Genomic DNA, 14,947 nt, shown 5'->3' with positions numbered 1-14,947 from the left:
TAAAGTAGTGCTTAAAATTGAAGCAAATGTAGTATGGACCTCATCTCCTTTGGAAGGCTCAGATTTTATGTGGTTGTATGACCCAGGGCATTTTTACTTGGCTGTCTCGCTATTGAGTCACTCCTGTGGCCAGGTTTGATTTTGCATGTTCTTTGGGGCAAGAATAGAGGTGCTGGGGTTTTATTTTTTGTTTGTTTTTTCCTATTACCTCTAGTAAGGGAAGGGTTTGGAGTTAGATAATACTTACTTACTTTATATTAGTGGGTGTATATTATATTTTCTCCATTGATAATAAGTAAGGTTGAATCAGGCACACAAGTGGGTGACATCATGTTATGGGGCTGGGACAGAAGAGCTTTCCCAGAGCTCAGAACTAGTGTAAAGTTATAAGTATGAGTAGGCCTTCAAAATGCAATGGTCTCCTCAATGTGTTTTTCTTGCCTTGCCAAAAGGATGCTGAAACAAAGTTGTCCCAACTTTTTCATTTGACTGTTCTAGTTTTCCTATGCTTTTTATGGTTTCTCCTTTAGTTTGTTTTTCTTACAAAATATATATATATATATTTTTTTTCTGTTTGTTTTGACACCATGGGATTATGGTAAGACAAATACCAGGCTTTAGACCCTACTCAATCTCCAGAAGAAAGCCTGCGATGATATAATGTGTAACGGGTAGAAGGTCCCCTACTTTAAAAAAAGGGACTAAGCACTTGCAAGGTCCACTCAATGTTCCAACAGGAAGCTACAGCACTCCAGAATAGGTAGAGAATTGATCTTCCGATAAGATAGGCCCTCAAACCAGGTGGGCCCCAGAGGGCCGATGTTGCTGATCTGCTATGTCTACAGCAGGGTCCTTGTTGTGGGTCCCTTTAATACTCAGGGTGAACAAACAACTGCAAAATAGACATCAGCATGAACATTATATATCTCCAAAATAAATTGGCATTAATCTGTAACATACAGTAGGATGCTGATTATCCGGACTAACTTCTGCAGAGAGGAATCCGGATAATGAAAAATCCAGATAATTGGATATGCCTTTTGAAAAGAGCACACACTGTAAACATTACATGTTGAGCATTCTTTTTTGTTTTCAATGTTAAATAGGAAAAATACCAAACTATTTGTGATGTTATACATTTTTTTAACCGTATATCAGGCATAATGTGATACTACAGAGATTACAATTAAAAAATTTAAAAAATAAAGAACAGAAACAGTCCAGATAATCCGGATTGAGTTTGGTTCATTGGTATCCTACTGTAACTTCAAACCCAGATCATTCTTCCCACAACTTGTAATCCAGAGGTTCAAATTGTCTACTATGCAAATTAGCTTCTGGAAAAACACCAGTCTTCTCCTTGGTATCTAACTTCATCCAGATCTTTCCAGAAAGCTCTCCTTTAATCTCAGTACTACAATATGGGAGAAAGTCCTCCAAAACTGCTTTAATCCAACAGATACTTTATTTCTCTCAGTCTCTGCTTTAGCTTGGGGTCCTTCTCAGCTTGAGCTGGCTTGGGTCCCCTTACATATCCTTTCCTTGGGATAGTTTCTATCACATTCTAGGCACTATCCCCAACCCCATAGCTGTCACACATAGGTACCAGGTAAGTCTTTCTTTATGAATTGGGAATTCACTCTATGCTTTCATATTTTTATACCTTTGGGGGTCTGTTAAATCTTCTGCATCAGTACAGTCCCTGTTTTCTGAATCAGACATCTGCTCTTCAGGTACCCCAGACATTTCTGCTTCCATAGGAGTGGGTTCCTCAAACTTCTCAGGACTGGCCAGGAGCTCCGCACACCTCTGGACCTGCTTGGAGCCATTACATACTGTCTATGGACCCAGGGAGGTTCATCTTCTACAGGGATATTCTCTTTGTTAATGCTGCCCCTGTACAACCTCCTATGCACTTGTGACTTTCCCTTTCCTCTCCATCCACTCCAGCCCAGAAATTAGTTATCTCTAGGTAAACGTTTCCTAGGAGAGGGGTTTCTAGGGTTCAGGCATGCTCCTGAATACAGCACAGTATTTTTTATTTCTGCATTTGTACCCCACATTTTCCAATTAGGAATCAGTTCAATGTGGCTTACAAGTTACTTTAGTTATACATGTTACAAAGTTGTTAAATGAGTTGGTGCTTGTCTTGTTCCATTTCTGCTCGGGATCCGTTATTGTGTGGTGTTGTGAGTTGGCTTTGTTATGAGGGTTCATCAGAGAAGGTTTGTTTGAAAAAGTGGGCTTTCATGTGTTTTCGGAATTTTAAGTAATTGTTCATGCATTTGAGGGCTTTTGGTAATGTGTTCCATATCTTGGGACACATATATATGAAGTTGGTTGAGTACAAAGATTTTTATATTGTGCCTTGACATTTGGGGAAGTGAAGGGTGAGATACCGTGTTTCCCCGAAAATAGGACATCCTCTGAAAGTAAGACCTAGTAGAGGTCTTGCTGCAATTTGAAAATATAAGGCCTCCCCCGAAAATAAGACCTAGCAGGGGAGGCCTTATTTTTCGGGGAAACATCGGGGTCACCCCCCCACCCGAGATCGCCGGCTCCCCCCCTCGATCAGCGGCTCCCCCCGCCCTCAGTCGCTCCCGGAACTAACCTCTTAACCGCTTCCTTTCACCTTCGCACTCGCCGCAAGCAGCAGGGCTGGCCACTCCTTCCTTCCGTGTCCCGCCCTCTCCTGACGTTACGTTACGTCAGGCGAGGGCGGGACATGGAAGGAAGGAGTGGCCTGCCCTGCTGCTTGCGGCGAGTGCGAAGATGAATAGTGAAAGGAAGCATTTAAGAGGTTAGTTCCGGGAGCGACTGAGGGCAGGGGGAGCCGCCGATCGAGGGGGGGAGCCGGCGATCTCGGGTGGGGGGGTGACCCCGATGTTTCCCCGAAAAATAAGGCCTCCCCTGAAAATAAGACCTAGCAGGTCTTGGGGAGCAAAATTTAATATAAGACAGTGTCTTATTTTCGGGGAAACACGGTAGGTTCTTTTGCCCTTGATTGCCTTGCGTATAGGTAGTTTTATTAGGGTTGTCATGTATTCCGGTGCAAGACCTAAGATTACTCTGTAGGTGAGAGAGCATACTTTGAAAGATATCCGTGCTTTGACTGGAAGCCAATGTAGGTTTTGGAGTAATGGTCATGTGCTTCGCTCTAGAAATGTTAAATAGTAGTAGTAGTTTTGAATCAGTTTTTTCTGAAGATTAGTCTTGCTGCTGTGTTTTGTGCCGTTTGCAGTTTTTTTTTATTTTTTTTTTAGCAATCCGGCATAAATTGCGTTGCAGTGGTCAGCATGGGTGAGGACCATGGATTGCACTATTTGTTTGGGATCAGCACATTACCAGGAAGACTGTTACAAGCATGAGTGCATGTCTTCATTAGCCTAGAAAAATTGCTTGAACTGTAGGACAGTTATGAAGCTGAGGAGAGGCTCTTAAAAATGAAAGAAAAATTTCAGCGAAGAGGTCAGTTCTTTTGCGCAGTCCAACAGGTACTCCTCCCTTGATGTTACCTCCATCCCCTCATGCAGTTGCTTCAAAAATCATGCCATGAAAGAGCAGTGCTGAAAAGTACAGATATCTGTGGAGTTGTGTCCTAGAGAAAGATGAAATTTCTGAAATGCATGATTCAAAGGCAGTTTCAAAATGGCATCATCTCATTGCATAAGATCATAATTATGGTACCACCCTAAAGTTTGAAAATATTTCAGTGTATCCTGTGTGCATAAGATGGTATCTTGCAGTTGTGGCACAGCAAGACTCCAGTACAATCTGGTGGAGGCCCTGCTTAGCTCATGGTGGTGCATCCAGTTGTGACACAGACCATTCTGTGCAGAGATTCTTCCAGTGCAGACCCTGCATAGTAATCCTCTTCTTCCTTGTCATCAGCGGCGAATGAATCCAGAGACTCATGGGTTATGTCCATCTACCAGCAGGTGGAGATGGAGAATACTGAAGTGTGCCATATATAGGACAGTATGCTTCTTCATCAGTCAGTATGTTCTCTGGCAGGCAGAAGATGGGCACTTGCAAGCTCCTGGTCTCATCTTCAGCTATTGCCCCTGTTCTGGGTTCTCCTGGTTCTGTTGAGCTTGGGGGCATTTAGGTTGTTTGGTGCCTGATCTAGGGGTATACCTGGTGGTGCCAGGTTCCTCCCCCACCCCCCTCCTCCTGCTTCCTCACTTCTCCTTGCTCACAAGACTCAAACAAATAAAACAGGAGGAAAGTGCTCAGCATTGCTGAGGGGAGAAATCCAGCAGAAATAAAACTGCTGCTGCAACTCCTTTAGGAGGGGAGCTGCTTCTGCACTACTGTCAGCATTAACTGCTCAGCCTAGGCAGAGAAACCGGCAAGAGGGGTGAGTTCTCTCTTGTATGTGAATACCAATTTAAATTTTAATTGCCTGTTGGGTTTCATTTTGCGGCCGCATTATTTTTGGTACTGTCATGGTGACGGAGGCTGTTAAGTGCTGCTCCTGCTGTGGAAAGCGGAGAACAGTGTCAGGGCAGTGTCCGAGTTGTTTTTGGGCCCAGGACGTGGAATTTGGCACAGAAAGTAGTGGGGCCATCGGATTCCCTCGAGAGAGAGTTTGCTGCTCTCTGAACAGTAGCCAACTTAGACTCCCACGATGATGTTAATCTGGGTGAGTGCTCTTTAGGACATGTGCAGGCTCCTGTTCCTCCTTCGGGGTCCAGTTCTCTCTCTCCCGTCTTTTTTTTTTTCCCTCGGGCTCCAGCTTCTTCACAGGAGCCTTTCTCCCCAGAGTTTGTCTTACTTATGCATTAGACATAGCTTATGAAAAGGTCTCACTCTTGTTCTGGGTCTGTTCATGCTTCTCAGCCTCTGCCATCAGACCCCCTTTCCAAGCAGAGATGTATGGATACAGTTTTTGAGTCAGAATTGGTCTCTCCTCTTTCTCCCACCCCCCTCTAAAGAGGGTATTTCTGCAGCTTCTGTGCCTTCTGTTTTACTTGAGGACTGGAGGAAGGTGAAATTTTGTAGGATGAGGTAGGTGATCCCACAGCTGTCCATGTATTTCAGAGAGAGAGCAACTGTCTTCTTTCATCACTAAAGCCTTACAGGTGCTGAATATATCATTTCTTGACTCTCAGACACTGTTTTCATCTAACCCTAAGGTGGTCAGTACAAAGAAGCCTCCAAAATCCTTTCTGATCCATGAGGCTATGCAGGAGTTAATCTCTGTGCAATGTGCACAGAGATTAACCCTGAGACCCATATTTGGGTCTTAGGGTGGCGAGAATGATGTCTCACTGCTATCCCATTTGTCAGGGAGAATTGGAGAAGTTTAAGTTGCCTAAGTTGGATGCTTTTGGCTGTGATGACTAAAAAGACTACCCTTCTGGTGGAAGGTGGCATAGCTCTGATGTGTAAGATAGGAAGCTGGAATCCTCTTTAAAGCTGTCCTTTGAAATTTTGGCTGTGTCTCTCCTGGCAGCCATTTGCAGCTCTTATACAGCTAGAGCCTGCCTTAGCTGGGTCCAGCAAGCGGCAGATGCCTACTCTGTTTCTGAGCTTAAGGCTTCTTTTGAGTGCCCTCCTATGGAGATGGGGTTGGCTTTTCTAGCTGACTCTTTGTACAGTCTTATCAGAGCTTCGGCCAAGCAAATGGCCTTGGAATTTGCTGCTAAATAGTTGTTGTGGCTCTGCCTTTCGGGGGAAGCTTCTTTTTGGGGTGGATTTGGAAAAATATGTCAAGGATTTAGGTGATTCTCACTGTTTGCCTGTGGATGAACCTTGAGGCTCCTTTAGGTCAAATCAGGAGTGCTCTCTTCTTAAGAACTCTAAGTGGTACAGGCCTAGTCAGTCGGGTTCCTTCCAAAGGCCCAGATACCACTCCAAACAGCTCTTTCGTTTGGACAAGTGAATGGCGACCCAGTCCGTGAGATCCTCCCCTGTCACCCTTCACAATGACAGGGTTCCAGTTCACTCTTTGTCAGAGATCATAGAGGGACATCTTTCCTGTTTTTTTGAGGAGTGGACCAGACCAGACCACTGAGTCTTGGAAATTATAAGAGAAGGTTACAGATTTTTTTTCTTGGAATCTTCATTAAAAGCTTTGTGCAAATTATTAATTAATTAATTTGGTACATTTGTATCCCACATTTTCCCAACTATTTGCAGGCTCAATGTGGCTTACATAGTACCGTAAATGGCGTTAGCCGATTCCGGTATGAACAAATACAAGGTATGAACAATTACAAGATGATCTTGTGGTAGAATGAGGTACATGCATGGTAATTACAGTTGGGGGGAACTTAGAGAGGGAGAGGAAGAGTTAGGATATGTCCATTATGGTCTTTGGTTTCGTTATGTCGCAGGTATCCAGGTTTTTTAAGTTGGGTCGGTGGGGTATGCTTTTCTGAACAGATCTGTTTTTAGTGCTGTCTGGAAATTTAGGTGGTCGAGTGTAGTTTTTACTGCTTTTGGTAGTGCGTTCCATAGTTGTGTGCTTAAGTAGGAAAAGCTGGATGCATAAGTGGATTTGTATTTGACTCTTTTGTTGCTTGGGTAGTGGAGGTTAAGGTATGATTCGTGCTGATTTTATAGTGTTTCTGGTTGGCAGGTCGATGAGGTCTGTCATGTATCCCGGTGCCTTGCCGTAAATAATTTTATGAACTGTCGTGCAGTCCGTGCCACTCTTTGGTCTCTGCGGGAATTAGAAGTGGTTATTCCTGTTCCCTCCCACGAGCAGGGTCAGGGCCTCTATTCTATCTACTTTGCCATTCCAAAGAAAAGGAGACTCTTATCGCCCGGTGCTTGATCTCAAGCATGTCAACAAATTTCTGCGGGTCAAGCATTTCCACATAGAAACCCTCCAATTGGTAATGGCATCTGTGAGGCCGGGAGAATTTCTGGCCTCCCTGGATCTCAAGGAGGTATACTTTCAAATTTCCATTTGGCCTCTACATCAGTGCTTTCTACGTTTTGCGATTCAAGGGAAGCATTTTCAGTTCCAAGTGATGTTGTTTAGACTTTCTACTGCACCCTGAAACTTCTCCAAGGTCATTGTGGTGGGCTGCACCCACCACCCTGCCCTTGGTACACCTCTACCGCTGACTCTTGTCATCACTGCCTGAGTTGTAAATCAAAGGAATCCTTTTATTTATCAAAATGCCCACCTTTCATTTTTTTGGTCCCTTTTGAGGAATAAAAGATACTACCCCATGACCCTTGCCCTATTTTTGGTTCTATCTGACAGGTGGGTCTCTTACAATAGTACTGTGTCAGTGTTGTGATCCCTTAGGTGCTTCATAATTCTTTTTCACTTACAGGGGCTATTAATCCCTCTAACATTTAGTGAAGCAGCTTTAATTGACAGCAGTGTGTGTGTGTATGTATGTATGTATATATATATATATATATATATATATATATATATATATATATATATATATACACACACATATATATATTCCCTTCCAAGACACATCCATCTTCTCCAGTATATAAACCCTCTTTTTTCCCAGTCCACTCCGACCTTCTACTCTACCTTCCCCTTCTCCGCCTATTAAAAGAATATTTTAGGGGTAAAATATCAAGAACATACTGTGCAACAAACTTCTCAAGCTGGTTCCAATCTCAGAATGGCTGCCGAGACCTCCCGCGGCAGTCTCGGCCACCATTTTAGCTCCAAACCGGAGAGGGCAAGAGCGACTGGGGATTGCTATTGCCCGGAAGAGGTCACTAGAACACTAGGGCATTTAAAAGGAAGTCTGGGAGGGGCTTTGGGGTTGTGGGGGGGGGGGGGGGTGGATTGCCCTCTGGCGGTAGCAGATCTGGGAGTACCCACTCTCTACACAGGTGGGGGAGGCGCTGTTTTCGTTTTCAGCCAAGACCAAACTGCAAATTTTGGCTTCTGGTTTGATTTTGGTCAAAACCGAGAACCCCAGCTTTGGTCATCCTCTGACAGCTTTTGTGCATGCATTTGAATAAAAATGAAAGTGCTAACACACATCTGTGCCTTTAGTTCAGCGCCTAAAATATTAGCCTTGCAAAAATTTATAGCATATAAAGTTTTTGTGAGACTGATATTTATGTACTGAACAACAGGCACAGATGTGTGCTGGTACTTTTGTTCAGACATGCATGCAGTGAGCTGCTCTCACTGGAGAACTTTGTGCACATACGTCTGACAGGCTTACCCTGATTAGCACGCAAGTTCTGCACACTTTAAATTAGCATCTCATAAGCTTACTTGATCACATAGTGTTAAATGTGTAGTAGAAGCTGCACAGTCAGCCATTTGCACATGGTTGTATTATTGTGTGACTTTTTGCATCGACCCTTGAGGGAGTTGCTGTGCATGGAAAGGGCCATGATTGCTCAGAACATTACATTAGTTCCGAGCTCTAGGAGAGCTGTTTCATCCCAGAGGTATCGGCCTAGGTCACTCAGCTGTGTGCTTGATTGATGCTGCTGTTTATGGAGAATACCTGTTAAGGGTAAGCAGTTTTGCTTTGTATTATTTTTATGTGTTTTTTTTTTTTAATCTGGGAGTTATATTTTTTAGATTTGTGGTAAACCACTTTTAGGCAGTCCTCTATTGGATTTGATTGAAAAGATAAATTAAGATTTGTAAATGTTTATCTTTATTTTATTAAGACTATTAAGACTAAATCAGATAATATATCAGCAGATACAGAATGTAAGGTCCATTTAGTCTGCAAATTGGGTAAACTAGGTGGATTTTGTGTGTGTGTAGGGGGGGGGGGGCAGGTTTCACCAAGATTACCACCACCTCTTTTGGCTTTTTTCCTGCTCTGCCTGCTTGCATTTGATCATTTTCTAAATCTCAACTATGGTCTATTTAGTTTGGGGTAAAAAGCCAGACAGTCTGTAGCCTGAACAAATAAACCTACCAAGCAAAAAAAGATTACAGGAAAACAATAATCACAATAAACCCCGAGGAGGTGTGAGGATTCCAAGTCCTCCTCGTCGGAACCGAGGAGTCTCGATGACGGGCGTCGAGCGAAGGCGAAGAAGCACCGTCATCGTTCTCCTTCGACACATGGTGCCGGGAGCTCCAGGGCATCGAGGGAATCGGCATCCGAGAAGCATTGGCACTGAGAAGATTGCTCCCCCTCTATTCAGGAGGTGCCGATGTGTCGGTCTTCTGGCAGCCTGGTACCTGCTCCCGAGCCTCGGCAGATTCTGCCACTGGCTCCTTTCCCGACCCCAACCTTGTCCAACGGCGGCTCTCGACGAGTGCATCAGGGCCAAAGCTTCTGGAAGGATTGCTGCGCCAGTCTGATTCAGTGCCGGGGCTTCTTGCGCCTTCCGTACCGTCTTTTGCAGTGGCATCTGGCCCTTCGCCTGTGGTGAGGTCCCCAACCTCGGTGCCGCCTGCAGCATCGATGTCGGCTGCCACCCAGGTCGACTCCCCTTCGACGTTGGTGGAGGAAACTTCACCAGAGTCCAGGCGGGCATCGACTTCTCGGCACTGCCATCGAGGACGTCGTTCCTTGGCATCGAGGCAGGCTCACGTTCGGACTGCTCTGAGGGATGTCTTGTTCGATACTGAAGATGAGCGTTCATGGAAGAGGAGGATCCCAGGTACTTTTCTTCTGATGAGTCCTATGGGATTCCCTCTGAACCTTCCCCTCCACTAGAAAGGAGACTTTCTCCACCGGAGAGTCTATTCTTTACCTTCTTTGTCCAGGAAATGGCTGTGGCTATTCCTTTCCCTATGGAGGTTGAGGATGAGCCCAGGGCCGAGATGCTCGAGGTCCTGGATTATCCTCCGCCTAGAGAGGCTGCAACGGCTCCTTTGTATAATGTACTGAACGAAACTGGTTGTTCCCTCTGTCTAATCCCGTGATCCCAATATTGGATCCATGGTAAGCCTGGATTGATGAGGTCTTAGCTACCTCACAATTCCATGGTGGTGGACTCCGCCCTCAAAAGAGCCAAGAGCACTAGGGACTATGCCTCGGCGCCCCCAGGCAGAGAATCTAGAACCTTGGACTCTTTTGGGAGGAAGGCGTATAAGGCCGCTATGCTCACTGCCAAAATCCAGACATACCAGCTCTTCACGAGCATCCACTTGCTGAACTTGGTAAGGCAACTGTCCAGCTTGGTTGATGCGCTCCCTCCGGAGCAGGCCAAGCCTTTTCGCCAGGTGATCAGGCAGCAGAAGGCGTGTCGAAAATTCCTGGCCAGGGGTACATTCGACATTTCTGATGTAGCATCCAGGATCGCTACCTAAGGTATAGTGATGCGCAGACTCTCATGGCTGCGTGTCTCTGACCTGGATCCAGCAGCGGGTGGCGGATGTTCCTTGCCGAGGGGATAACCTTTTTGGTGAGAAAGTAGAGGATCTGGTTGACCAGCTCAAGAAGCACAGTGATGCTATGGATTCTCTCTCCTGCCAGGCATCTTCTGCTACTACCTCCTCATCTAGGAGGTTTTTTGGAGGAAAGAAGAGTGCTCTCCTGCTTCTCGGCAGCCTGCCCAGGCTCAGTCCCAGCGCGCTTTTTCTCATCAACAGCGTGCACCTAAGGCCACTGCGGCTCCCCAGCAAAAGCAAGGGATGGGCTTTTGACTGGCTCCAGTTCAGTATAGCCTCAATAAATATGTCCTTACCGGACAACTTGCCAGTTGGGAGGAGGTTAATGTTTTTTCACCAAAGGTGGCCTTTTCTATCAGTTCTTCAAATTGTCCGGTTAGGGTACACCCTCAATCTGGAAACCAAGCCTCCAAATTGCCCACCGGGAGCTCAGTCCTACAGCTTCCAACACAAGCAGGTACTTGCAGAGGAATTCTCCGCCCTTCTACAGGCCCAAGCGGTCGAACCCGTTCCACCAGGGGAAGAAGGGCTGGTATTCTATTCCAGGTACTTCCTTATGCAAAAGAAAGCGGGGGATGCGTCCCATCCTAGACCTAAGGGCCCTGAATAAATTTCTTGTCTGAGAAAAAGTACAGGATGGTTTCCCTAGGCACTCTATGCTCTCTGGACTTAAAGGATGCTTACACACACATCTCGATACCGTGTACTGCCTTTTGGTCTGGCATCTGCACCCAGAGTGTTTACAAAATGCCTAGCTGTAGTCATAGCGTCGTTACGCAGACTGGGAGTGCATGTGTTTCCTTATCTCGATGATTGGCTGGTGAAGAGCACCTCGAAGGAAGGTGCTCTGGAGTCCATGCGAATGACTATTCGGGTGCTAGAGCTACTGAGGTTCGTCATAAATTATCCCAAGTCCCATCTCACCCCAGTCCAACAATTGGAGTTCATTGGAGTTCTGCTGAACACTCAGACAGCTCGAGCTTATCTTCCTGAGGCAAGGGCGGACAACCTTCTGTCCGTGGTGTCCATGGTTCGAGGATCTCAGCAGGTCACGGCTCGGCAGATGTTGAGACTTCTGGGGCACATGGCCTCCACAGTTCATGTAACGCCCATGGCACGTCTACATATGAGATCAGCTCAATGGACCCTAGCTTCCCAGTGGTTTCAAGCTGCGGGGGATCTAGAGGATGTAATCCAACTGTCCACTGACTTTCGGAGTTCTCTTCAGTGGTGGATGATTCGATCCAATTTGACCATGGGGTGACCATTCCAAGTTCCTCAGCCACGAAAAGTGTTGACGACGGATGCATCTCTCCTGGGGTAGGGAGCTCATGTCGATGGGCTCCACACTCAGGGAGCCTGGTCGTTTCAGGAAAAAGGTCTGCAGATCAATCTCCTGGAATTAAGAGCTATCTGGAATGCTGTAAAGGCTTTCAGAGATCAGCTGTCCAACTGAGTAATCTTAATTCAGACAGACAATCAGGTTGCCATGTTTTACACCAACAAGCAGGGGGGCACCAGATCTCGCCCTCTGTGTCCGGAAACTGTCCAGATGTGGCTTTGGGCTCGTCGTCGCGGCATGTTTCTCCAAGCCACTTATCTGGCAGGCGTAAACAACAGTCTGGCCGACAGGCTGAGCAGTATAATGCAACCTCACCAGTGGTCACTGAATGGGGGCATAGTCCGCAAGATCTTCCGAGAGTGGGACACCCCCTTGGTGGATCTTTTTGCCACTCAGATCAATCACAAGGTCCCTCAGTTCTGTTCCAGGCTTCAGGCCCTTGACAGACTAGCGTCAGATGCCTTTCTCCTACATTGGGGTACAGGTCTTCTGTATGCGTATCCTCCCAGACCCTCTAGTAGGGAAGATTTTGCTGAAACTCAAGCAAGATTGCAGAACCATGAACCTGATTGCACCAATCTGGCTGCGTCAGATTTGGTTCCCTCTTCATCTGGAGTTGTCCTCCGAAAAACCGTGGAGATTGGACTGTTTTCCAACCCTCAGAACGAGGGGTCGCTTCTACTTCCCACCTCCAGTCTCTGGCTCTCACAGCCTGCATGTTAAGAGCTTAGAATTCGCCTCCTTGGGTCTTTCAGAGCATGTCTTCCGAGTCTTGCTTGCTTCCAGAAAAGATTCCACGAAGAAGTGTTACTTTTTCAAATGGAGGAAGTTTGCTGTCTGGTGTGACAGCAAGGCTCTAGATCCTGCTTGAATACCTTCTACACTTATCAGAGACTGGCCTCAAAACCAACTCAGTAAGGGTTCATCTTAGTGTGATTAGTGCCTATCATCGCTGTGTAGAGGGTAAGCCTATGTCTGCACAGCCTTTAGTTGTTTGCGTCATGAGAGGTTTGCTTTTGTAAAGCCCCCTGTCAAATCTTCACCAGTGTCATGGGATCTCAACGTCATTTTCACCCAGCTGATGAAAGCTCCTTTTGAGCCACTGAATTCCTGCCATCTGAAATACTTGACCTGGAAGGTCATTTTCTTGGTGGCTGTTACTTCACTCATAGGGTCAGTGAGCTTCAGGCCTTGTTAGTGCATGCACCTTATATCAAGTTTCATCACAACAGAGTAGTCCTCCGCACGCACCCTAAGTTCCTGCCGAAGGTGGTGTCGGAGTTCCATCTGAACCAGTCTTGCCAACATTCTTTCCCCGTCCTCATACCCGCTCTGGCGAAAGCAGTTTGCATACCTTGGACTGCAAGAGAGCATTGGCCTTTTACATGGAGCAGATGAAGCCCTACAGACAGTCCGCCCAGTTGTTTGTTTGTTTCTTTTGATCCCAACAGGAGGGGAGTCGCCATCAGAAAATGCACAATCTCCAGTTGGCTAGCAGATTGCATTTCTTTCACTTATGCCCAGGCTGGGTTGACTCTACAGGGCCATGTCACGGCTCATAATGTAAGAGCCATGGCTCCGTCAGTGGCTTACTTAAAGTCCGTCTCCATTGAAGAAATTTGCAAGGCTGCGACGTGGTCATCAGTCCACACATTCACATCTCACTACTGCCTTCAGCAGGATACCCAACGCGATAGTCGGTTTGGGCAGTCGGTGCTGCAGAATCTGTTGGGGATTTAGGATCCAACTCCACCCCCTTAGACCCATTTATTGTTCTGTTCCAGGCTGCACTCTGTTAGTTGTTTATGGTTTCAGGTCAATCTATGTTATGTCCTCACCGTTGCGAGGCCCAACTGACCAATGTTCATTGTTTTGAGTGAGCCTGGTTGCTAGGGATACCCCACATGTGAGAACAAGCAGCCTGCTTGTCCTCGGAGAAAGCGAAGATACATACCTGTAGCAGGTATTCTCCGAGGACAGCAGGCTGATTGTTCTCTCAAACCCGCCCACCTCCCCTTTGGAGTTATTTGTTTCTTTTATGCTTTTTGATTTAACTGAGGGAACGCGTTCACGCGACGGGTGGGAAATTAGTCCGCACATGCGCGGTGCACGCTGCACGCGCGCCAGAAGACTCTGTCAAAACTTTTTAAATATTCTGCTTTCAAAATGCTGTCCGATTCCTGGGCCGACGCGGACGTCGACCCACATGTGAGAACAATCAGCCTGCTGTCCTCGGAGAATACCTGCTACAGGTATGTATCTTCACTATTTCCCCTTAAGTCCCCTTTTTCTTGGAATGCTTAGAGCCAGGCTTTCTGTGTAAATATAGCAAGCATTGCTGCACATTCAGGGCAGACATTAACCTACAGGCGTAAGGATGGCATGTGGCACCTGTCACTACTGATTAGTCTAATATTTAGAATCTTGATGATTTTTATAAAGTGACAATTACAAAGAACAGAATGTCAAGATAACTCAAATGTGTCCAGTACTGTGGCATTGTGACAGTATCTCAGCAAATCCAAATGCTTGATACTTTTTTTGTTTAGCTTGCAGAGAGCTGGATGGGTTACTCTGGTCCTGGTTATGGAATTCTTAGTCTTGTTGTCTCTGAAAAGTATATTTGGTGCCTGGATTACAAGGGGACCCTGTACTGCAGCTCTTTGCCTAGTGCAGGCCTCCGGTGGCAGAAGTTTGAAGATACCGTCCAGCAGGTGGCAGTCTCACCTTCAGGTCTGCTTATCCCTATATTTATCTACCATGAAGCTACTAAAAAGCATGACTGTCTTTATATCTCCCTGAGACACAGAAGCGGGGTCCTTGCTGATTTAACAAATTCTGTGATCTGCTTACTTTCTATGATTTTTGTAATGGTATTCTTATTAGAAGGTATTAGAGGCTCTCCGATTTGCTCATGATCTCTCCTTTATCCTGAAAATCTTCAGGGGCTCTTCTGTGGAAGATTGAGCAGAAATCAAACAAAGCTTTTGCCTGTGGGAAAGTTACTATAAAGGGGAAGCGGCACTGGTATGAGGCTCTCCCGCAGACAGCGTATGTAGCTTTAAGTGATGACACTGCCTGGATTATCAGGACGAATGGTGATCTGTACTTGCAGACAGGTATTTCACTTCACACATTTCAGCCATTCTGCTTATGCACATTGTAGACGGTGAGGTGCTTGGCCTGCTGATTATTATTTGAAAAGACATGAATGTAGAATTTGGCCTTTGTAGCCACTTCAGAAAACTGTATCTTATTTAAACTAGAAAACATTGGGATGTGAAAACTGGTAGAAA

The 14,947-nt window shown here is 46.0% G+C and overlaps 1 protein-coding gene across 2 annotated transcripts in view; it reads left to right on the top strand.

Moving 5' to 3' along the window:
* TECPR2 (tectonin beta-propeller repeat containing 2) overlaps window positions 1-14,947 on the top strand; it is a 158,445-nt gene that overhangs the window by 52,701 nt on the left and 90,797 nt on the right. For both annotated transcript variants that reach the window (XM_030214188.1, XM_030214189.1), the window contains exons 9-10: window positions 14,201-14,384; window positions 14,597-14,770. In XM_030214188.1, the coding sequence (XP_030070048.1) occupies window positions 14,201-14,384; window positions 14,597-14,770 (358 nt within the window). The remainder of the gene's footprint in view (window positions 1-14,200; window positions 14,385-14,596; window positions 14,771-14,947) is intronic.

The sequence above is a fragment of the Microcaecilia unicolor genome, chromosome 9 (genome assembly GCF_901765095.1).
Source record: "Microcaecilia unicolor chromosome 9, aMicUni1.1, whole genome shotgun sequence".
In the NCBI taxonomy this organism is placed as follows: Eukaryota; Metazoa; Chordata; class Amphibia; order Gymnophiona; family Siphonopidae; genus Microcaecilia; species Microcaecilia unicolor.
The sequence above is the reverse complement of the archived record's forward strand: the minus strand, read 5'-3'. Positions and strand labels throughout refer to the sequence as shown.